Below are 25,721 nucleotides of genomic sequence, written 5' to 3'. Positions count from 1 at the left end.
AGCAGGTGGAGGGAGAAGAAACCAAACTTCTCAATAATCTATGAGCTGGATACTTAACCTTGGCAGACAAACAGCAGCCTGGATAGTAGAGGATCCTGCACATACACAGAGCGGCTGTATTTAGACAAAGGAATCGTTGGGCGGGTTCGAGACATTGGCAGTGGTGGTTGGCTTTGGACCTGAGACTGTCCTTTACTCAGACATTTCAGATTCACGAAGTGACAACATAGAACTTACTACTTCCAATAACCTGGGGAAATCAAGAAGGCAAATTAATTCAATTCTTCTTACCTTAACTTGGTCTCTTATTCTCACTGGTACTCATTAGACAGATTCACCACAGTTAATACCCTTATTAGGAGGCACATTTTCAGTTGGAGAATTTTTAATAAAATCACCAAGTAAATTATTTATTTTGTTTTCTCACAGTGGGTCTGATTTTTTAAAATATGCCCTAACTGTCTATGAAATGTTTTCATAAAAGATTACTAATTTTTTATTTTCGATGAAGTATTTTTATAAAAAACAATATTTGTTTTTCATTTTAAAGTTGTCAGAACTAGAGAGAAGAGAGCACTTACTTATAGATATGGCTACAGCACTATAGAGACTGTCTGCATAAACGATCATTGTGGGCATATCATAGAGTTTGAGTTAGAGTTCTTTTGATAATGTATTTTCCCTTATCCTCATCACAGTGTATTCTTTTGTCCCTTTAATAATCCCCCTCATGAAAAACTGACAAGAAGAGGCTGGCAATACTAAAATTATAATTTTTTAAACCCCAGCAACTATGAAATGCCTGCCTTGTCCCAATTAGGGAAGCAAATATTGCAAAACACTGTACTGCATAACATGCAAATTTAATTAGGCTTTATGTAAATAACTTCATACTCCATCCCATAAACATTTCATGCCATGTGTTTCTGGTTGACTGCTTAGATCCCACATTTCTTAGGTTGCTTCCTTTGGTGGACAAATTTTTAAACAGCAGGATTTTTCCCCTTAGGCAAAGACTGTCAGGAGTTATTTATGACTAACATAATAGGTCATTTTAATTAAAATCTCCAAATTATCAGCATTCCTGTGAAATAAAAACTGCTTCTCAGGTAAAAAGTCACAGTGAGCTAGTTCAGCCATATTTCTCCAAAGTATTTTTGCTGAGACATCTTTATCATATATACACAGGTTACTTCACTTTCGATTATTCAAATAGAAAAGATAATTATCAATGTCTCTTTAAACATTTGTTTTCATTATGAAGATAGTATAGCATCATGGAAAACTACTACTTATATAAGAGAAAAAGGCAGAATACTATGTATCAGGGGTTATCAGCTGGGGACAGTTTTATAGCCTGGGGGACATTTGGTGATGTCTACACACGTTTTTGATGGCTAACATTGGGGCCGGGGTGCTATTGGCATCTAGTGGGTAGATACCAGGATTGCTGCTAAAATCCTACAGTGTACAAAAAGCTGGCTGCAACAAAGATTACCTGGTCCAAAATGTCATAGTGTCAAGATGCTATATATATGCTATGATATGGTAAATTATGGGGTAAAGGAGAATAGAGGGAACTAAAAGAAAAATAAAACGGTGATTTTTTTTCTCCTTTTCTAATTTTTTAGGATTTTCTATTTTTTTTTAATGAAAATAGAGATTTTTATAAGAAAATTTTTGGTGTTACAGAATTTAGCTCTCCCTGTGTGAGAACCATATGACTATCACTAAATAAATGTGTCTCATTTTCTAGCTTCAAATCTAAACTGACATCTCTTGTTCTTTCCTTCCAAAGCATTGACCAATTTGTATTTACTGAGCATATTCAAACAAATTTTGCATTTAGAAAGTCATAGATGTATTCAGATTTTCTTTTCTTTTTTTTTTTTTTTTTGTTTTTGAGATGGAGTCTCGCTCTGTCGCCCAGGCTGGAGTACAGTGGCCGGATCTCAGCTCACTGCAAGCTCTGCCTCCTGGGTTTACGCCATTCTCCTGCCTCAGCCTCCTGAGTAGCTGGGACTACAGGCGCCCGCCACCTCGCCCGGCTAGTTTTTTGTATTTTTTAGTAGAGACGGGGTTTCACCATGTTAGCCAGGATGATCTCAATCTCCTGACCTCATGATCCGCCCGTCTCGGCCTCCCAAAGTGCTGGGATTACAGGCTTGCGCCACCGTGCCCGGCCCAGATTTTCAAATTACTGTTTTACTGTGCACACTAATCTACATTGATCTTGATGGCTGGTTCTCTATTTTCATATTCTTTCTGTCATTTTAGTTGGTATTTAGCTGTATGAAGGTACACCAGTAGACAGTCAGCAAAGGTAAACTCGTTACGAAAATAACATTGTGCATAATGGCTAGTAGTATAAAACACTGGTCTCTTTTGTTTTTGAGACGGAGTCTTGCTCTTGTTACCCAGGCTGGAATGCAGTGGTGCAATCTAGGCTCACTGCAACCTCCACCTCCCAGGTTCAAGTGATTCTACTGCTTCAGCCTCCCAAGTAGCTGAGACTCCAGGTGCCTGCCACCAAACCTGGCTAACTTTTTTGTATTTTTAGTAGCGATGGGGTTTCACCATGTTGTCCAGGCTGGTCTCGAACACCTGACCTCAGGTGATCCATCTGCCTCAGCCTTCCAAAATGCTGGGATTACAGGTGTGAGCCACTGCGCCTGGCCAAACATTGGTTCTTTATTTGTCTGATACTAAGATCTCATTGTTGATTCTTGCCCCTTATAAAAAATTATTTTAGGACTCAGGGTATATCGCTAAATATCAAAAATTGTTTACAAAAGAACATTATTACATAAAGTCATATTTTCCATAGTTAGCACATGGTATCCATTGTTGAACTAAAGAATGTGTATTACCCCCTCCCTTCTTTCCCCCCACAGAAAACGTATCAGTGGGATTTAATTATACTTTCTGTTTAATGTGCAGGCAGTGATGAACAACTTGGGAAATTAGTCTACAATGCTTTGGAAACAGCCACTGGCGGCTTTGTCTTGTTGTATGAGTGGGTCCTTCAGTGGCAGAAAAAAATGGGTCCATTCCTTACCAGTCAAGAAAAAGAGAAGATTGATAAGTGCAAAAAGCAGGTAAGCATTCAAGGTGGCTGAATGAGCAAAAGGCCTATTCTCAGGCTTTAGGAGATGACAGAATAAAATAGCCCTGCGTTTGATTGTCCTGCAAAGATGATCCAGAGCAGTATGAGAACTGTTTGACTAGAGAACACCGTGAAGGACCAGTACCTCTTTGCCCCTTGCTTCTGGTTTCAGAACTTTCACAACATGGTCAAAGCACTTCTAGCTGCCTTCTTAACCTCCTTTCTCAGCCCTTACTATGGCATTAACAGTCATCTTTCCAACTGGGACTAAATACTACTTAAAAATTGGGTTTTTTGCAATTCTTCTTTTCCCTACTCTTGAAATACTGCTTCAGGGCTGGGTGTGGTGACTCATACCTGTAATCCCAGCACTTTGGGAGGCCAAGGTAGCGGACTACTTGAGCCCAGGAGTTTGAGACCAGCCTGGGCAACATGGTGAAACCCTGTCTCTACAAAAAATTTAAAAATTAGTGGGCATGGTGGCACATACTTGTGGTCCCAGCTACTTGGGAGGCTAAGGTGGGATAATTGCTTGAGCCCAGGAGGTTGATGCTACAGTGAGCTATGTTCATGCTACTGCACCGCAACCTGGGTGACAGAGCAAGACCCTGTCTCCAAAAAGAAAAAAGAAAGAAAAATACTGCTTCAAAACTGAATTTTGAGGGACTGGAGGATTTTTCAGTTAATTTATAAATTATGATTTGTAACCAAGCATAAGGAGAACATTCACTATTGCATATTGTAGTGTTACATAATAACAAGGTTTACAAAAATCGTAGATAAAGCATGGTGTTCAGAAATGTGTGTGTATTTAAGTATAGAAAGAAAACTGAAAGTAAATGTGCCAAAATCTTGAGTTATCTTTGGGTGGTGACCAGATAGATAACATGTGGGTATTTTCTATCAAACTAATTTTTTAAATGTTGACTGTGATCTTTATTAAATCAGAAAAGGTTATTTTTTTTTTTCTATCTTCAACCTTAACTCCTCTTTGCCATGTGAGGTTCTGAGGATTAGGATGTGGACATCTTTGAGGAGCCATTATTCTGCTGCTCAAATCGTGTACTATATTTTTGAAAACCCAAACACAAAGCTAATCAGAAAAGGTTATTTTTAAATTAAAGTTTGTTTTTTTCTGGTGGCCATACCTCAAAAGAATTTTATTTTAAAAACTGTTCACTAGTTTTGTAGTATATGCATAGTAGGTTTTGAGATTAGAGAAGTTGAGAATTAACTAAATTTTTTCCATCTTTATGAACTATTAGGTTGACTATATGGTTTGGGGAGGATTCAGTTCAGGGCATATTTGTTGTCTTCTCATTTGAAAGTATATTTTCTATCAAATACTTCACTTTTGTTTGGGGGTTTTTTGTTGTTGTTGTTGTTGTTGTTGTTTTTGCCTCCCTTGTGTGATCAAATACTTCACTTTTGAAATGAAACCCAAGTTAATGTTGATTTGCCCAATATTATTCTTTTTTTTTTTTTTTTTTAACTTATCAGATTCAAGGAACAGAAACAGAATTCAACTCACTGGTGAAATTGAGCCATCCAAATGTAGTACGCTACCTTGCAATGAATCTCAAAGAGCAAGACGACTCCATCATGGTGGACATTTTAGTGGAGCACATTAGTGGGGTCTCTCTTGCTGCACACCTGAGCCACGCAGGCCCCATCCCTGTGCATCAGCTTCGCAGGTACACAGCGCAGCTCCTGTCAGGCCTTGATTATCTGCACAGCAATTCTGTGGTGCATAAGGTCCTGAGTGCATCTAATGTCTTGGTGGATGCAGAAGGCACCGTCAAGATTACGGACTATAGCATTTCTAAGCGCCTCGCAGACATTTGCAAGGAGGATGTGTTTGAGCAAACCCGAGTTCGTTTTAGTGACAGTGCTTGCCTTATAAAACGGGGAAGAAAGGAGATGTTTGGTGTCTTGGCCTCCTGCTGCTGTCCCTCAGCCAAGGACAGGAATGTGGAGAGTACCCTGTGACCATCCCTAGTGACTTACCAGCTGACTTTCAAGATTTTCTAAAGAAGTGAGTATCACTGAGATTCTGTCTAATAGCACTTTACTCCTATACTTTTGATTGTGCTGGAGTGTGCCAGACATCTAAGTGATGTGGAAGCTGAAAAGTGAGGAACAGGACTTCATTCTTTGCTCTCCCAGTCCTGTCCTAGTCTTATATGTTCCGTTTTCTCACGTAGGTTTGTGATTCTCTTAACTACCACATTCTCTGAAATTCACTTGGAATTCACACTTGATTTTCAAACTCCTTTTTGGGGACTGCTGGTATACTCTTGGAAGTCAATAGAGATTGTTATGGTGAGAAATGCCCTAGGTATTCCAAATACTGACCTTTGCTCTGGTTCCTAAAGGGTCAAAGACGAGGCTTCTTACTTCATTAATAGCTTTGGGAGTGAGATTCTGCCCCTTGTGCTTCTTAACCATTCTTCATTGGCTGTCTCATTCATCTAAGTTGTAGAATGCAAATAAATTACTTACTCTAGCCAGATAATTTTCAATACCTGTAAATCACAGGTGCATGTTTAATTACAAAGCCAAGTTTTATCCTGTTTGGGAGAACCCTTCCTGAGATGTTTCCTCAGGCCTAACATGTTTGTCCAGGTCCTTCACTTAAGTGTTTTCTAATTTAGTGCTGCCTCTGTTTTCAGTCCAAGCCACAGCCAAGTTCTCTCAGTTTCTGTTAATTGGGAGGTAAGATCCCTTCAGTCTGGATTTTTCCAGATGCTCCTCTTGTCCAGCTGTCCTGCAGGAGTTGACCTGGGCTGGTTTCTTCCGTTTCTGATGCTCTTTGTTTTTTACTTTCTTTTTCCCAATCATTTGCTTTTATTCACTTCTTCCATTTGCAACATTTATTTTACCCTTCACATTTCTTTCCTATTCCATCTATCCCAGTAGCCAGTTGGCCTGGATTACACTGTTATGCCCTGTCACTGATGATCTTACCATTATAGATGTGAAAGTAGCTGCATTTGTGTTTGAATGAGATTGTTTTTGTGTAAAGTGAATATGAGAGATATATATATATATACACACATACACAGTTGTGAAAAGGGACCAACTTTGATTCTTTGTGTTGGTTTTGCTCCTTAAAGTATATGAAAATATTAAGATTTCTAAAGAAATCTTTTATGGTATCTTTTTAATGCAATGGGACTTTAAAAATATTTATTTAAATGCACCCTAACAATGAGGTTGGCTAAAATGACAAATATGATGATAGAATCACAGATGGAAAGTTTCATTTCCATCTTCAAAATGTCACCTTTAGTGTTCTGCCTTCTTCGTTGATGAAGAGTAATTTAGTCAAGGTTAGCAATAGCGTTATGTGTTGTTATAAACAGCACTGGGAGGTTTAAGTAGAAGTAACTTTCCTTTCCTGTTTAGTAGCAAAATGAATGGGCTCAGTAGCTAAAACTTTCCTAGTTCTCTTCTTAAATAGCTCTACGCTCTGTCAGTTTCAAACTTAAGATCACACAATTTCTTATTCTTTTTTTTTTTTGAGATGGAGTCTCGCTGTGTCACCCAGGCTAGAGTGCAGTGGTGCAATCTTAGCTCACTGCAAGCTCCGCCTCCCAGGTTCAGGCCATTCTCCTGTCTCAGCCTTCCAAGTAGCTGGGACTACAGGCGCCCACCACCACACCTGGCTATTTTTTTGTATTTTTAGTAGAGACAGGGTTTCACCGTGTTAGCCAGGATGGTCTCCATCTCCTGACCTCATGATCCACCCACCTCGGCCTTGCAAAGTGCTGGGATTACAGGCGTGAGCCACAGCTCATGGCCTTCTTATTCTTTTAACAAGAATTTTCTTTAGAATATTTTGTATACTCCTCTCCCTGGAGTGATTTGATAGACTGTGCTTGGTTAAGGAGCTGCCAAGAACTGTTTTAGGAACTTTGCTGTCCAGCCCTGGTTAACAAAAGAAAAACACCATTCATAAAGAATGAAAACAGCAACCTTCCATTTGTAGTTATATTTTTACATATTGTTGAACACCCTTTGGAGAAAGATTTTGTTTCAAATCAGCCTCTGTGTTGGGTAAGACTCTGGAGTCAAAACATCTGGGTTCAGGTCCCACCTCTATGCCCTACTGGCTGAGTGACTTAACCCCCTGCCCTGCGTTTCCTCCTCTGTGAAACTGGGATAATAGCACAGCCTACCTCATGAGGTGGTTGTGAGGATTAAATTAGTTAACACCCATAAAGTTTCTGGCACTTGGCCCAGACTGAGTCAGTGCTGGTTTTCATCACCATCCTCAGTAGTGAGAACTATGAAGAAATGTGGATGCTGCCAGGCATTTTACCCCTTTTTGTTCAAAGCTGAACCTTTTCTATATACGGCTACCCTGTTGCCAAAATTATTGGTTCAGAGAAGTTCATTTTTACAGTGAGATCTTGGTGGCTATAAATCTCTTAAAAATACTGTGCATTCTAGGTAGGCTTTAACATTTTTCTGATCCAGATTTTCTTTCAAGTTAATAGCATTTATGTCACAGTTGAGTTACAGTTGATAATGCACTTCAGAAACCCAACAGGGCATATATAGGGATGCTTATTGAAGCATTTTGTGAAAATGGGAAAACTTGGAAATAATCTCAACAGTAGGAGAATGTGTAAATAAATTCTGGTAGGTCCATGCCTATACAGAAGTTTAAAAAAAATCTTTAAGTACTGGCTTAGAAAGAACTCCAAGACACATGGTGGAATGAAAAAAGCAAGTTGAAGAATAATACATACAAGATGATATTGCTTTAAAAAAATCAAAAAACAATACTATTTTGTTTGGATCATTGTATGTTTATGTGTATAAATGCATAGAAAAATCTCTACAATGATACACACTAAATGGAAGAAAGAATTGGAAGGGGAGGCTGATCAAAGGCTTTATCATTATCAGTAATGCTTTAATATTTGCAAGGAGAAGGTATTTATGTTTGAATGATATAATTAAAAATTAATTTTAAATTTAAAGGAAATACAGTATCATATACAAATGGTTTTATTAGACTTTTTTGCCTGTTCAAGCTATGAAATTAGGAGTACCTTGCTTTTTACTGCTGCAACATAAAAAAAAGTTACCATTTATGATAGTTGCTGTCACCACTTTATATGTATAGATTTTTAAGTCCAGAACTCACAATGACAGTTGATTCTTTTAAGTATATTGTTTATAATTATAGGTCAAGTGCTACCAAGTCAAGTACTACTTGTGCCGTTGTAATGAAAGTAGCCTGGCATGGTGGTTCATACCTGTAATCCCAGCATTGCAGGAGGCCTAGGTGAGAGGATCTCTGGAGCCCAAGAGTTCAAGACCTGCCTGGGCAACATAGTAAGACCTCATCTCTACTAAAAATAAAAAAAAAATTTTAAGTATTCCAGCACAGCTGGGCGCGATACCTCACACCTGTAATTCCAGCATTTTGGGAGGCTGAGGCAGGCAGATCACTTGAGGTCAGGAGTTCAAGACCACCCTGGCCTGTAACATGGCAAAATCCCATATCTACTAAAAATATAAAAATTAGCCAGGCATGGTGGCACTCACCTGTAGTCCCAGCTACTTGAGAGGCTGAGGCAGGAGAATCGCTTGAACCCGGGACGTGGAGGTTGCAGGTTGCAGTGAGCCAAGGTAGTGCCACTGCACTCCAGCCTGGGCAACACAGCAAGACTCCATCTCAAAAAAAAAAAAAAATAGATAAAATGAAAGCAAATAAAGCATTCCAGCATGGTGGTACATGTCTGCTACTCAGGAGGCTGAGGCAAGAGGATCCTTTGAGCATGGGAGTTTGAGGCTTCCATGAGTGATGATCACAACACTGCTCTCCAGCCTGGGTGACAGAGCAAAACCTTATCTCAAAAAAAAAAAAAAAATTTAAAAAAAAGTCCAGCTTAAATCAGTTAGAATTTAACTACTTAGACTTTAACTTAGACTTTAGCTTGCATTGAAATCATTTGGAGTTCTTGTTAAAGCACAGATCACTGTCCAAACCCCCAGAGATGCTGATTTACTAGGTCAGGGGTGCAGTAGAATTTGTATTTCTAACATTTTTTAGGGGATACTGATGCTACTGGCCAGGGACCCCCACTTTCAGAAGCCCTGGGTTAAAGGTATGGCTTGTTTTTCTTCGTTAAAAAAACAAAACAAGAATTGTCTATTATACCATTAAACAGTAAGTTAATGGGTTCAAGGAATGAAGATTAAAAGAAAGTATATGAGGCCGGGCATGGTGGCTCACACCTATAATCCCAGCATTTTGGGGGGCCGAGGCAGGCAGACTGCTTGAGCTCAGGAGTTGGAGACCAGCCTGGGTCAGCGTAGGGAAACCCCCTCTCTACAAAAAATATAAAAATTAGCCAGGCCTGGTGGTGCCTGCCTGTAGTCCCAGCTACTGAGATGGGAGGATTGCTTGAGCCCGGGAGGCAGAAGTTGGAGTGAGCTGAGATCACACCACTGTACTGCAGCCTGGGCGATACAGCAAGTCCCTGTTTCAAGAAAAAAAAAAAAAAAAAAAAGGCCGGGCGAGGTGGCTCAAGCCTGTAATTCCAGCACTTTGGGAGGCCGAGACGGGTGGATCACGAGGTCAGGAGATCGAGACCATCCTGGCTAACACAGTGAAACCCCGTCTCTACTAAAAAATACAAAAAACTAGCCGGGCGACGTGGCGGGCGCCTGTAGTCCTAGCTACTCCGGAGGCTGAGGCAGGAGAATGGCGTGAACCTGGGAGGCGGAGCTTGCGGTGAGCTGAGATCCGGCCACTGCACTCCAGCCTGGGTGATAGCAAGACTCCGTCTCAAAAAAAAAAAAACATAAACCAATTTTTTAAAAAAGTATGTAATAGAATATGGGACTTTAAAAAAGCCTTCCCTAAATGTTTCCAACTTACTTCATCCTGTAATGAGCAGGCTTAATCTAAAGCTCGTCATACTGAGCCACTCTCCTGCACCAACTCTCTGATTTGCTTTGTCTTTAGAAGGCTTTATTTATAACCAGTTCCCGAAAGGCTTAGTTTGGCATGACAAGGCATTAAACTGTTAATCGAGGTGAAAATTGATAGCCTACTTGCACTACCTTAGACTTTTAAAACATTGTTCCATGAGGCTAAGTCTTCTGCATCTACAGACGCCTTTTTTTGATTCGCCTCTTGTACCTAGCCTGTTTCATAACATGTAAATCCTTCAGGAATGTTTATTTAAATTCACCTGTGAGAGTGTATTCTGGTCTATGAGTAACATGAATTATCTAATGTGTATCTTTAAAAAAAAAAAACCCATAGTTAATACCTTGGATTAACTAGTTTAGCACTGATTGTATGTGATGCTGAGATTCTTCCTTCCCTCTCATCGAGATGTGTGTGCTTGGATGACAAGGAAAGATGGAGTCCCCAGCAGTTGTTGAAACACAGCTTTATAAATCCTCAGCCAAAAATGCCTCTAGTGGAACAAAGTCCTGAAGGTGAGTCTATTACCATTCTTTATTTGATATCCTGTTTGACATTAAATTATTTTAAAAGTGTACATAAACCTAAAACTGGAAGGGGCTGCATGTATTATTTTATGTCTTTTATTCTGAACTACACATAAATCCATTAGTTTGATGTGTGCCATGTGCATGGAACTGTTTTACCACCCTGATTTTTCTAGTCTCTACTGATGGACTGTCCATTGCTATAGTCTCTTGTAGTGTTTAGTCACCCGTAGTGCCATGTAACTAGATTTTTCCTGCTGCACCTGAGATTAAGGAACCTCAGTAGAGACTGGGATGTATCATGAGACCTGGGTTTGGGTTCTAACTCTATAGTTAAGTCACTTACTCTGTATAATTTCCCACCTATAAACTTGGGCTAATTATATATTTCTGCCTACTTTAAGGAGGACAAGGTGAGGAAAAGTTTTAAAAGGTGACTCAGGTTAAGATAATTTTTCAAACTACTGGTTGGGGCTCTTTTTCCAGGGCTTCCATCATTGTTGGCTGTGTAGCTCTTCCTAAATTTCCAGTGCCTCATGTGTCTCTTACTCTCTGTTTTATCTCAGATTCTGGAGGACAAGATTATGTTGAGACTGTTATTCCTAGCAACCAGCTACCCAGTGCTGCCTTCTTTAGTGAGACACAGAGACAGTTTTCCCGATACTTCATTGAGTTTGAAGAATTACAGCTTCTTGGTAAAGGAGCTTTCGGAGCTGTCATCAAGGTGTGGTACAGAGTCATCCCCCCCACCCCCTTCTCGGTTCCATTTCCACAAAGACTCATGAACTTGACTTCTATTTTGGGAGTGGGGAGGGAAGTGAATATGGATGTTCGATACTATGCTCATCCTCACCTTCCTGGAGTTAAAGGTTTTATTTAAGTTACGCTGGACACAGTTGAGAATATCCCACTCTTTCCTTGCTTCATGTGGAGCATTAACATGAAACACACATGATTATAACAGCACTTCAAGTGGAATCAAGACCTCCACAGAAGGAACATTTTTGTGTGCTTTGGTTCAGAAAGAAAATTGTTCTTTTTTTCTCCTGTTTGCTGTTAGAGTTGCTGTAGATCAAAAGGTTCTAAGGTTAAAAGAGAGATGGACTTCAAACTGGGAGATGGCCCCAGCAGGTCTCGGTGGCTTTTATTTTCCAGCTATTATTGGGACAGGAAAATAGTGATGTATTATTAAGGTGCACTGGTGTTAGGTCTTCCTTTCTTCATTCCAGTCTATTTGGTTGACTTTTATTATTATCTGCCCCTTGTAGAAAGAGGTTTCAGCTGTTTTTATATAATTGAAGTATTTCTTTGTAAATTAGGAGACCCAGATTATTATATTAAGTCCATATACAGTATATGTCATCTTTCACATATGAGGGTAACCCACCATCAACGGAGTATCTTTTCTGTTTAGGATTCTAACAGTATCATTAGGAAGCATTACTGTTTCTGTAGAAAAACTTTTACACTGAAAAAGGAATTAAATTGGTTTTCCTATGGTAAAAGAAAGACAAGCAAGACAGATGTCCTGATCAGAAAGATTATAATTATGTCTAAGAGGAGGGGATGATTGAAGCATATACTGTTTCTTTAACACAATATCATTTTGATCTAATCCTTTAACTTCATGGTATTTTAGATTCTTGAACTTAGAACAGTAACAAATTTCATCTCCTTACAAGTACTTAATAATGATAGATAAGCTCATATAACAAAAACATCTGAGTAACCTAAGCCCCCACCGTTTCCAGTAGTTTCTCCCTATGAGAATCCGCAGCCCTTACCTCCCATCTCTGTGCTTCTGGGTGAGAGTAGGGCAGTCTGCCCAGCGATCTGGCATTCATTAGCAGTTGGACCCATTACTGTTTCTGCACCTTTTCACTTCAGTAAATGAATTCCTGGGGGTTTCCAGTATAGCAAGCTTTACCCCCAACCCAATTCGTATGTGATGTGTACTGAGACAGGAGATTGAAAGACAATGCCAAGGTCCCCACCTCCCGCCCTACACTGTCCTCTTCCCTGTTAATGTGGCAGTAAAAGAACACAGGGCTATCATTTTTTGGAGCACCTGCCATATTTCAGATTTTGTGCCCTGTGGTTTACAAACCCTGTCTTTAAATCTCAGGACATTCTTACCAGATAGGTATGATCCTCATTCTCTAGATGAGGGAACTGAAGCTCAGAGAAAGTTATGTCCTTTGCCTGAGATGACACACCTCTACTAAGAGATAAAACCAGCTTTCAGACCCACCTCTGTTGTACTACAAAGTGTGTGTTCTTGTCACTGTTTCCATACAAAAAAGGATAATCTGAAACTCAATTTTGTAGTACTCCCTCCTTATTCCCAGGACTTCACTTAGACTTTCATTAGTTTAATTGAAACTTGTTAGCCAAACAAGAGAATGATATTCTGTTTTGTGTTTTGTAATGAACTAATTTCTCCTGCCACCCATGGCCACATGGCATTTGCTTTTCTAGAGTGTATCATCACCTCAGTTGACCTGCATGGATGGGACTACAATGTTCCAGTGAATAAGACTCTATAATAAAGTTGCTTCAGTCACCTCATTTACATAGTGAAACTGCCTGGCATGAGGATACCTCTATGTAGGATGGGGGGACTTGCCTTTGCAACGTTTTCTTGCTTTTTTATTATTTTACTGTGTTGTTGATTATATTGTACTGGTTTCAGTATGCATCATCTTAACTATAGAACAAAATCAGTGGACAGTGATTGTGTTCATAGCAATTGCTGTTATTACTAAGCTAAGCACCTTTCTCTATAAGGCCTTGATACAGGTGCTTTACAGTCACCATTTGGGGTAGTGGAAATGGTATAAATGCCATTTTAAAGATAAGAAAATAGAGTATCAAGGAAATTAAGTCATTTTCCCAAGTTCACACGGCTTTAAAAATCAAGGAATTAACCTTTGTGTTCAGGTCTGTTAATATTTTTGGAGTTTCATTTGTTTTTAGTGACTTTAAGTGTAAAAAAAATCAGAGAGAAACTAAAATCATCTGAAACCTTACACTGACTTTAGAAAATAATTTTTATCTTAAAATCAAGACAAATTTAGATAGCAGATACACTGGAAAAGCAGGGAAGTAACTGTCAGTAAAAGTAATTATTAAAATGGAGAGTATGTTTTCCCCAGGGTCTCCCAGCAAGCTAAATACATCTAGAGTTGAGTGGGCTGTTTTCTGAATTTTGTAGCAGTCAAAGCTTTCTTCAGTTTAAGAATTTCAGGCGTGTGGTTCTTGACTGTAGCTGTAGGACTCATTTAGAACTTCACGCTTTCCTTGGGAGGGGATGAGGTGACGCGGTGCAAATGCCAGTTTGTGCAAGGCGCCGAGCGGCTGACCTTCCCCCGGCTGACCGCAGGTGCAGAACAAGTTGGACGGCTGCTGCTACGCGGTGAAGCGCATCCCCATCAACCCGGCCAGCCGGCAATTCCGCAGGATCAAGGGCGAGGTGACACTGCTGTCACGGCTGCACCATGAGAATATTGTGCGCTACTACAACGCCTGGATCGAGCGGCACGAGCGGCCGGCGGGACCGGGGACGCCGCCCCCGGACTCCGGGCCTCTAGCCAAGGATGAGCGAGCTGCGCGCGGGCAACTGGCGAGCGACACGGACGGCCCGGACAGCGTGGAGGCCGCCGCGCCGCCACCCATCCTCAGCAGCTCGGTGGAGTGGAGTACTTCGGGCGAGCGCTCGGCCAGTGCCCGCTTCCCCACCACCGGCCCGGGCTCCAGCGACGACGAGGACGACGACGAGGACGAGCACGGTGGCGTCTTCTCCCAGTCCTTCCTGTAAGCGCACGGGTGGACCAGCTGCCTCTGACGCGCCTCCTACTTTCCTTTCTTTATTTTTTCTTTCCTTTTTCCTTTCATTTTTCTTCCTTCTTCTTTCCTTCTTTTTTTTCTTTCCTTTTTTGAGATAGGGCCTTGCTCTGTCACCTAAGCTGGAGGTCAGTGGCGTGTCCATGTCCTTAGCTCATTGCAACCTCCGCCTCCCGGGCCAGCAAATGCCCCCCAACATTAATCCCCACCAAGTCCAAGCCAAGGAAAAGGAGATTCATTTAGAAATCCAGACGTGTTGACCATGTTTAAAAAAAAAAAATTAAACCCACTTTTAGAGAGTCATCAAATGCAATCTAAAGCAGCGGTCCCGAACCTGTTTAGGCACCAGGGACTGGTTTCATAGAAGACAGTTTTTCCACAGACAGGTGTTAGGGGAATAGTTTCGGAATGAAACTGTTCCACCTTACATCATCAGGCATTAGATTCTCATAATGCCTGATGAAAAAGTGCACAACCCGGATCCCTCGTGTGCACAGTTCACAATAGGGTTTGCGCTCCTGTGAGACTCGAATGCCGGTGCTGATCTGACAGGAGGTGGAGCTTAGGCCTTAATTCAGTTCGCTCACCTCCTGCTTTGTGACCCTGACAGGCCGTGGACCTGTACCTGTCCATGGCCTGGGGGTTTCCTAATCTAAAGGATTTTTTTCCCGCTATTTTCAAAAGATCTCCAAAATCCCAGCCCTGGAAAAAGGAAAATCCAATACCTCATCTTATACATTTAATAGAATTTCTCATAGGACATTCCTTTGGATAAGGGCTTGCAGCCCTGTGAAACATTTAAGAACTAATTTGGAGTCTTGATACAGTGCCAACTGCAGCCCCCAAAAAAGTACCAAACCAATAATTATAATCCTAAAGTTTATGCTTTTCAGAATCCACCCTGGGTGTTTACTTTCATGATTTTGTTTTATTTTATCCAGGTGGATACAGTTTGTGATTACTCTTAGCTATTAAATTTTTTCAGGAAACTTAATCTGGCTCATTTTTATTAAATCAAGAGTTCTGTGTTTTGCATAATAGTACAAATGAGCACAGTGTAGAGTACACATTGATGCCTTGTGGGCTCACGGTGTGATGTCTGTAGCCTCTTGTGCTTTCTAGTATTTAAAAGTGTCCATGTTTATCATTATAATAGCGATTTCTGTTCCTTTTGTATATCTCTGTTTCTCTTTTTCAGGCCTGCTTCAGATTCTGAAAGTGATATTATCTTTGACAATGAAGATGAGAACAGTAAAAGTCAGAATCAGGTATATATATGAATAGAAATTATACCATTTTATTCATTATATAATTGATGTCTGATGTCATAAACCTTAGGTAAATTATAAAGCTTTAATCTGATGTTCAAATACAGAAACCATCCATTTTGCAATATGATTATTCATTTAAAATATATTCTACCTGTGCTTATTTATAGACTTTTATTTATCCACACAGCAAAACATACCTCCTTTTAGAAGAGAGAATAATGTTATTGTCAATAATAATAGTAATAATTAATAATAATAATTTATTAATAAAATAAATAATAAAACTTCAACCTTTTAGAAGTTCTTCAACCTTTTAGAAGTTGAGACACTGCATTTTTGTATGTGATGAAAACAGTTTTCTAAGGGTTTTGGAAACTTTCTATGGTTGGGGATGAGAACTGAATGCAAATTGATGAACTAAACAGCCTCATCATGGAGTTAACTTTGGTCTGTCCCACATCAATTAATCCTGATTCCTTATTTTCATAGACCATCTCTGGAACAGTGATTTCACACTGTGTATCATGATCCTATAATGCAGGGGTGTCCAAGCTTTTGTCTTCCCTGGGCTACATTGGTAAAAGAAGAATTGTCTTGGGCCACACATAAAATGCACTAATACTAATGATAGCTGATGAGCTAAACAAACAAGCAAAAAATCACAAAAATATCTCATAATTTTTTTTTGAGATTGTGCCGTGTTTTTTTATTGTGTTTTCAATGGAGAAATACATCATCTGTTTACAAAATAGCTCTTGAAAAATACAAAGAGTACAGATACTGTAAAACAAAGCAAACTCCAGTCATGAGACCCTACATACATCATGCGAAAGCAACAGTCTGATCTCCAGGTTATAAAAACTATAATTTAAAAAGTCACTACACAGAAAAGGTCCAAGTTTCCAGCTTGGCAAAACTTGGGTGCAGTTACATGAAATGTTTAATAGACTGGTTTGTTTTCCCCAATGTGTAAACAAAATGACAAGACTAAAGCTGTGCCTGGTAATTTCAATCTAACTCTGAAGCTACACAAAACACACAGACACCTTGTACACTTCACCTGTTAGTATGACCATCTTTTTTCTTAGGTGCTGGGAGGAAGGGCAAGGTGACTATGTAAAGCAAAGATGTGGGAAGTAGAAATATTGTTTACTAGACATTGTAAAGTCGTGGTGAAAAGAAAACTTCGATTAATGCATAGCCTAAGGGGGAAAAGACTGCACTCCAACTACAGAAAATTAATTTAGAAGGATAGGGGAAGAGATTAAGTAGTTACAGTTTAACATGAAAAATGCACATGTGATAGAATGGAGCACAATGGAGGATTCATAAAGCATGCTCATCAGAAAAATCTGTTAAGTTTACTTTGTCCAGATTAAGAAAGAGTAAGTTTATCAACATCTGGCATCCCTCATACTTTGTAAAGATTGATCTTCTGCTGCTTAATTATAAGAAATTATTTTATTCAAAGAAAAGAACTCTTAATCTTTTGATAAAACAAAATAAAGAAGGAGTAGAGAGTTGACTAGATGTCAAGTGCTTGCTAGAAATGATTTTTAAAATGCTTCTACATGTAAAATGTACTGACAAATTTTGGTAAACCATTTAAAAATAAGAATTAGTTTTAAAATCTTGGAGAAAATGCCTTTTTGCCCACATTTAAAACTGAAAATCAATTTTACTGTAGATAGGAGTTCTGTGGAGTGTACAAAATTCCTCTTAGAGATCAAATGGCCATCACAGATAGATATCAAGTTTCACAGGCACTACTTTTAGTCACCCTCAAGTTTCAGCCATGGGACCACAATTTAGTGTTCTGTGCCATGGGGTCACAGGGTCATTGGTTTCACATCATGGCTTAAGAAAATACTGGCATTTTGTTTCTTACGAAGTAAGTCCTACCTTGTACATACAAGCAAAAAGAAAAAGGAAGAAAAGAGGGGAGGGGAAGGTGCAAGAAGCTTTTTTGTTTGTTTGTTTTGAAGACAACAGATTGAAGGCAAAACAATACAGAGCTTTCATAAGCTCAAAGAAAAATATTTGTTGGCTGATCGCTGATTTGTATGCGCTATAAAACAATTCCATAAATAAAACCAATATATCATTTCTTAATCATGACCCCATCAAAACCAAGTTGTTTCCTAACTATTCTTTCAATGCCAAATGTACCCTAGAGTTGACATTTCATTTTTAAGGGTTACAGCTACCTCACAGGAACTGAACTACATGTACTCTTACTCTTTCTGTGAAGTATAACAGTATACCACTGCACAATGGTATCCAATTTGAAGACTAATGGTAAACAAAATTCTTCAGGAAAAACTGAAAATCCATCAAGCTGAAAATCTAAAATTAGTTCTACTTTCTAATAAAAAATACATGAAAGTTCATCATCAGAATAAGTAATTCGTATGCCAGTTTGTGTTGCAAATTTCCCAAACAATGCATCAAACATAAACCCAATCCAGATGTCAATTATGAATACAAATATAGCTTGAGGTTGTTTTTTCTAAAGGCGGTAATTTTTGAGATAGTTAATGCAACTGTTGTTAACACAATAATAATAGTACTCCTGGCTTCACATACTAACCTGGACTTCCGATCAAGTGCTGATTAGCCCAGTAAGGGAGGTCACCAGAAACTACCAGGGTTGTCAGTTGTGGCTGTGGGGAATTATTCTACTACTGGGGACTGAACACAACAACTTTATTACTATTACTAGTTTAAAAGGCAGGGTCTCCATCTATCTCCCAGGCTGGAGTGCAGTGGTGCAGTCCTAGCTCACTGCAGCCTAGAACTCCTGGGCTCAAATGACCCTCCTGCCTCAGCCTCCCAAAGTGCTACCACTGCAGGTGTGAGCCACCATGCCCAGCCTGCAATGACTTTATTACCAGGAATAAAAATATAATTACCAACAGTTATAAGGGTTCATTCATAGTAGATAAAGAAAATTTTAAGTGTACACTCTTAGATAAGCAGTTCAATTGATTTGAAGGAGATCTGAGTGTTAAGCCAGTGTGTTTTTTTATAAGTACTTTCCTTGTCAAACCACTAATAATAAAAATTTGTTAGTTATAAATTTAACCAGGAATAATAGCATAAATAAACTACATTGGCTGCGGTGGCTCACAACTGTAATCCCAGCATTTTGGGAGGCCAAGGCACTTGGATCACCTGAGGTCAGGAGTTTGAGACCAGCCTGTCCAACATGGTGAAACCCTGTCTCTACTAAAAATACAAAAATTAGCCAGGCATGATGGCAGGCGACTGTAATCCCAGCTACTCAGGAGGCTGAGGCAGGAGAATTGCTTGAACCCAGCAGGCAGAGGTTACGGTGAGCCCAGATCACGTCATTGTACTCCAGCCTGGGTGACGAGCAAAACGCTGTCTGAAAAAAAAAAGTCTGAACTACTGCTAAAGCCAAGTTAATGTTTGGTTTTAGCATTTACCATGCACATAATTATTACAGGGGCACCAAATCCTGGTTTTGCTCAGTTAAGGGCAGCATCCATGGGCATCCTAATTTGATGGGTAGAAGTCTCCAAGAGATTAACAGTGTAATACAGGTAATCCCCAGCATCCATAAATGATTCAGGAGTAGAATCTGATTGTTACCAGAGTGGAACTTTTTTTTTTTTCTTGGATAAAGGAAAAAGTTCGAAAAAATTCTTCCTCAGAAAAAAATTATAAATCAGAAATGGTCAAATACTAACTAATGCTTTTTCTGTACTTGGGGTTATAAGTATTCAAATACATCTATTGGGGAAAAAAGACTTTTTTTAAGAAAGGTATCATGTATGAGAAAGAAAATTAGCTGTTGGGGACAGAGTAATGGTATGGGAAGTGTTCCAGAGGGTCGTTCACTGCAAGCGGCAGCTGAAGGCATGTTCTTCAAGCAGGTACCTCTGAGGACAGTGTGCCCTTTGACAGTGTGGTCACTTTTAAATTGTTTTAACTAAAGGTGGATTTCTAGACTTCTGTTTCTGAAATAAGCCTACCACCAAAAAGTACGGAATTCCAGTAAAACTGAACCCTTCAAATATTAGCTTGTATGCATTCTGACCTTCTTAGCCATAGATGGATATCAGTGGTAAGAAAGAATTGACTTGACAAGGAGTCTTTCTGCAGATTGCACATCTTTAATGTCTGCCTATTATCTGTTTACCCCATCATTGTTCTGCATAACAACAGACCTGTAAACCACACGGAGGATTCTGGAAATAGCAAACTTGCAATGATGCTGTGAGCTTTTTTTTCCTTTTTTCTTTTTCTTTTGTTTTTTTTTTTTTTTTTAATTATACTTAAGTTCTGGGATACATGTGCAGAACATGCAGGTTTGTTACATAGGTATACATGTGCCCTGGTGGTTTGCTGCACCCATTAACTTGTCATCTACATTAGGTATTTCTCCTAATGCTATCCCTCCCCCAGCCCCCACCCCACAACAGGCCCCAGTGTGTGATTTTCCCCTCCCTGTACCCATATGTTCTCATTGTTCAGCTCCCACTTATGAGTGAGAACATGCGGTGTTTGGTTTTCTGTTCCTGTGTTAGTGAGAATGATGGTTTCCACCTTCATCCATGTACCTGCAAAGGACATGAACTCATTCTCTTTTTGTGGCTGCATAGTGTTCCATGGTGTATATGTGCCACATTTTCTTTATCCAGTCTATCATTGATGGGCATTTGGGTTGATTCCAAGTCTTCGCTATTGTGAATAGTGCCACAATAAACATACGTGTGCATGTGTCTTTATAGTAGAATGATTTATAATCCTTTGGGTATATACCCAGTAATGGGATTGCTGGTTCAAGTGATATTTCTAGTTCTAGATCCTTGAGGAATCGCCACACTGTCTTCCACAATGGTTGAACTAATTTACATTCCCACCACTAGTGTAAAGGCATTCCTGTTTCTCCACATCCTCTCCAGCAACTGTTGTTTCCTGACTTTTTAATGATCACCATTCTAACTGGAGTGAGATGGTATCTCATTGTGGTTTTGATTTGCATTTCTCTAATGACCAGTGATGATGAGCTTTTTTCCATATGTTTCTTAGCCACATAAAAATGTCTTCTTTTGAAAAGTGTCTGTTCATATGCTTTGCCCACTTTTTGATGGGGTTATTTTTTCTTGTAAATTTGTTTAGGTTCCTTGTAGATTCTGGATATTAGCTTTTTTTTTTTTTGAGACGGAGTTTTGCTGTGGTTGCCCAGGGTGGAGCGCAATGGCACGATCTCGGCTCACCACAACCTCCGCCTCCTGGGTTCAAGCGATTCTCCTGCCTCAGCCTCCCAAGTAGCTGGGATTACAGACATGTGCCACCACGCCCAGCTAATTTTGTATTTTTGTTAGAGACAGGGTTTCTCCATGTTGGTCAGGCTGGTCTCATACGCCCGACCTCAGGTGATCCGCATGCCTCGGCCTTCCAAAGTGCTGGAATTACAGGCATGAGCCACCGTGCCTGGCCTGGATATTAGCCCTTTGGCAGATGGATAGATTGCAAAAATTTTATCCTATTCTGTAGGTTGCCTGTTCACGCTAATGATAGTTTCTTTTGCTGTGCAGAAGATCTTTAGTTTAATTAAATCCCATTTGTCAATTTGGCTTTTGTTGCCATTGCTTTTGGTGTTTTAGTCATGAAGTCTTTGCCCATGCCTGTGTCCTGAATGGTATTGCCTAGGTTTTCCTCTAGGGTTTTAGGTCTTACATTTAAGTCTTTAATCCATCTTGAGTTAAGTTTTGTATAAGGTGTAAGGAAGGGATCCAGTTTCAGCTTTCTGCATATGGCTGGCCAGTTTTCCCAGCACCATTTATTAAATAGGGCATCCTTTCCCCATTGCTTGCTTTTGTCAGGTTTGTCAAAGATCAGATGGTTGTAGATGTGTGGTGTTATTTCTGAGGCCTCTGTTCTGTTCCATTGGTCTATATATCTGTTTTGGTATCAGTACCAAGCTGTTTTGGTTACTGTAGCCTTGTAGTATAGTTTGAAGTCAGGTAGCGTGATGCCTCCAGCTTTATTCTTTTTGCTTAGGATTGTCTTGGCTATCTGGACTCTTTTTTGGTTCCATATGAAATTTAAAGTAGCTTTTTCTAATTCTGTGAAGAAAGTCAATGGTGGTTTGATGGGAGTAGCATTGAATCTGTAAATTACTTGGGGTCATATGGCCATTTTCACGATATTGATTCTTCCTATCCATGAGCATGGAATGTTTTTCCATTTGTTTGTGTCCTCTCTTATTTCCTTGAGCAGTGGTTTGTAGTTCTTGAAGAGGTCCTTCACATCCCTTGTAAGTTGTATTCCTAGGTGTTTTGTTCTCTTCATAGCAATTGTGAATGGGAGTTCACTCATGATTTGGCTCTCTGTTTGTCTGTTCTTGGTGTATAGGAATGCTTGTGATTTTGCACATTGATTTTGTATCCTGAGACTTTGCTGAAGTTGCTTATCAGGTTAAGGAGATTTTGGGCTGAGACGATAGGGTTTTCTAAATATACAATTAAGTCATCTGCAAACAGAGATAATTTCACTTCCTCTTTTCCTAATTGGATGCCCTTTATTTCTTTCTCTTGCCTGATTGCCCTGGCCAGAACTTCCAACACTATGTTCAATAGGAGTTGGGAGAGAGTGCATCCCTGTCTTGTGCCAATTTTCAAAGGGAGTGCTTCCAACTTTTGCCCATTTGGTATGATACTGGCTGTGGGTTTGTCATAAATGGCTCCTATTATTTTGAGATACGTTCCATCAATACCTAGTTTATTGAGTGTTTTTAGCATGAAAGGGTGTTGAATTTTATCGAAGGCCTTTTCTGCATCTATTGAGATAATCATGTGGTTTTTGTCTTTGGTTCTGTTTATATGCTGGATTACATTTATTGATTTGCTTATGTTGAACCAGCCTTGCATCCCGGGGATGAAGCCAACTTGATCATAGTGGATAAGCTTTTTGATGTGCTGCTTGATTCGGTTTGCCAGTATTTTATTGAGGATTTTTGCATCGATGTTCATCAGGGATATTGGCCTACAATTTTCTTTTGTTGTTGTGTCTCTGACAGGTTTTGATATTCGGACGATACTGGCCTCATAAAAAGAGTTAGGGAGGATTCCCTCTTTTTCTATTGCTTGGAATAGTTTTGGAAGGAATGGTACCGGCTTCTCTAATTACCATCAGAGAATACTATAAACACCTCTACACAAATAAACTAGAAAATCTAGAAGAAATGTATAAATTCCTGGATACGTATACCCTCCCAAGACTAAACCAGGAAGAAGTTGAATCCCTGAATAGGCCAATAACAGGTTCTGAAATTGAGGCAGTAATTAATAGCCTCCCAACCCAAAACAGACCAGGATTCACAGCCAAATGCTTTGAGCTTCTAAGGACAGTGGTTATGTTCTGCTTACTGACTTCTCCTTAAGGCAACAGGGTAGCCCTGTGTTGGGGGTGGGCACAAATACTTGATGATGATGATGATGATTGTGCTTAATTTTGGCTTCCATTTTGAGTTATTGTGTGTTTCCTTTTGGGTTAGGATGAAGACTGCAGTGAAAAGAATGGCTGCCATGAAAGTGAGCCATCAGTGACGACCGAGGCTGTGCACTACCTCTACATCCAGGTGAGGTCGTGGTGTGTAGTTAGGTGATACAGCACCACCCAGTAGTGGCTGATGGGCCTGTTTCAGGGTATTGGAACAAGATAATGGGCAGAGGAGGGCTTACTGCCACTACCAAAGATTAATTGGCCGAGAGGATTACCATATGGAAGCCCTTTTCCCCAGCCTGGAATTCTTGGTTTCCTACAGCTTATCAGGAGGTGCCATAGGGTGGCTCTCGGCTCAGGCTGTGTAAGTTCACATCCTGGATCCACCTGTTAGGACTGCGTGAACTTGGGCAAGGTTCTTCAGCATCTTGTGCCTCAGTTTCCCCATCTATAAATTACATAATAGTAACTCTTATACACTAATAAAGAATAAATAACATGTGAAGTACTTAGAACCATATCTGAGTTCCATAAATGCTAGACTGCATGAGCACAGAAACTCCACTTTGCCTAACTAACTGAATCTGGACAAGTAAGATGTGATGCACACATGCCTGTACATGCAAAAGTAACACCAATGTGACTTTAGGCAAAGTGGCTTGTCCTGGAACCTCTGGAGACCAACGCACAGGCAAGCCAGTTCCAATGGGGCATGGCTAAGAAGCCTGGGCTTTGACCTGCCTACCTGCCAGAGGAGCAGTATCCTAAACAAGGATGGGCTCTGCTAGTAGAGGAGTGGCCATAAAACAAAGAAGTCTTTCCTCTGCCCCAAGCGAACAAGACTGTGGGTCACTGTTAGTATTTCAGTCATAACTGCCAGCAGGCAGATCTTTAAATGTGAGATACAGAACTGTGCGGAAAAAGGAACCCTCAGACAAGTTACAGCATTTCGAATGAGATGAGTTAGGTATTTGCTTTCCTGGAGTTGGAGCTGGTTTTAGGTATTCCATAACATAAATATCTTAGAGGTACCACTTACACAGATAATAAAGCATTGGTCCCCCAAACTGCTATTTATCCTCTATTATATTCCATTACCTTCTACACAATTAGAGTGAAATAGAAGCACACGAAGGAGTTGCATCCGACATGCATCAGGATCACGGTGTGGGCATCAGAGGAGGCCTTGTGAGGCCCGGAGAGTGAGCCAGAGTTTACTGACAGTTATTCCGAAGATGATAGAACAAAAGCTAATCTCCCTCTTTTTAAAAACAATAAAACCTTTCTTCATGAGAAATCTCAACTCTGGCACTAGTTGAAGCATATAGGCTAGTTTCATAAATCAGATGGTACATGTCGATTGAAGATTTAAGTCATGTTGCACTGTTTTCTGATATATGAATACACTCAAGAAGGGGTGAGACAGAGCCCCTGTCTCTCTGTTCCAAGAAGACTTGAATGTTTTAATATTTACAATATTTTGCTCTGAACTGGAAGGTCATTTGTCTTTAATGTAAGAAAAGCTAATGACATCATTAGATTAACTCTCCTTGTAAATTTGGGTTTGGAAGCTATCTTGTAAAATTTTGCTACATTCTCAGTTTTTTTATATTAATTGTGATAAATATTTTAAACAAGTCATATTTTTAAATAAGCAATAATATAAAAAATTAAAAATGATTATGTTGGAGTGCTAAGATTATGCATATTTACCCCCAAGGTATTTTTTTAATACTGTTGGTTTCTTTTTCAGTGTAAAAAACCAAGTCTTTCCCATAACTGTTTAAAACCCATGGTACGGGTTTTAAAATGGAGGATTATGTAAATTGAAGTTATACTCCTTAGCTTAAACCTGTTGTGTAATCAAATTCTCCTGATTTGTCCTTGTCTGTACATAGATGGAGTACTGTGAGAAGAGCACTTTACGAGACACCATTGACCAGGGACTGTATCAAGATACCGTCAGACTCTGGAGACTTTTTCGAGAGATTCTGGATGGATTAGCTTATATCCATGAGAAAGTAAACTTTACAACATTTCATATCTGAAGACTTCTGTTTACAAAAATTTATGCATAAAAGTATCAAATGTAAGACTGGAGAAAAACTGAAATAGAGGGAAAGCTAATAGAACAAAGTGTCAAAGACAACAAAATATTACAAAATATCAGAGTATAACATTAAAAAATGTTAAGAAAACTTTAAAGGTTAGGACAGGGATCAGCAAACTGTGGCCCACAAGCCAAATGTAACCCACTGCCTCTTCTTGTATGGCCTGTGAGCTAATAATGGCTCCTACATTTTTAAATGGTTGTAAAAAATTAAAAGGATATTTCATGACACATAAAAATTACATGAAATTCAAATTCCAATGCTCCCAAGGTTATTGGAACATAGCTATGCTCATTTGTTTACATATTGCCTATGGTGGGTTTTTTTCCATAACAGCAGATTTGAGTAGTTGCAACAGGGACTGTAAAGCCTAAAGTATTTACTCTCTGGCCCTTTACAGAAAAAATTTGTTAATCTCTGGGAGAGGAGAAA

General features: G+C 39.6%; 1 protein-coding gene across 1 annotated transcript in view; it reads left to right on the top strand.

Annotated features, from left to right (window-relative positions):
* Nucleotides 1-25,721, top strand: part of EIF2AK4 (eukaryotic translation initiation factor 2 alpha kinase 4) — a 107,320-nt gene that overhangs the window by 31,924 nt on the left and 49,675 nt on the right. Inside the window, 9 exon segments of the mRNA XM_033190602.1 lie at nucleotides 2,941-3,098; nucleotides 4,607-4,994; nucleotides 4,997-5,141; nucleotides 10,470-10,576; nucleotides 11,155-11,312; nucleotides 13,971-14,401; nucleotides 15,630-15,699; nucleotides 23,231-23,314; nucleotides 25,077-25,199. Coding sequence (XP_033046493.1) covers nucleotides 2,941-3,098; nucleotides 4,607-4,994; nucleotides 4,997-5,141; nucleotides 10,470-10,576; nucleotides 11,155-11,312; nucleotides 13,971-14,401; nucleotides 15,630-15,699; nucleotides 23,231-23,314; nucleotides 25,077-25,199 — 1,664 coding nt within the window.

The sequence above is a fragment of the Trachypithecus francoisi genome, unplaced genomic scaffold, assembly GCF_009764315.1.
Source record: "Trachypithecus francoisi isolate TF-2019V2 unplaced genomic scaffold, Tfra_2.0 Lachesis_group3, whole genome shotgun sequence".
NCBI classification, from domain to species: Eukaryota; Metazoa; Chordata; class Mammalia; order Primates; family Cercopithecidae; genus Trachypithecus; species Trachypithecus francoisi.
Note: the sequence above shows the minus strand (reverse complement) of the source record. Positions and strands in the feature narration are given on the sequence as shown.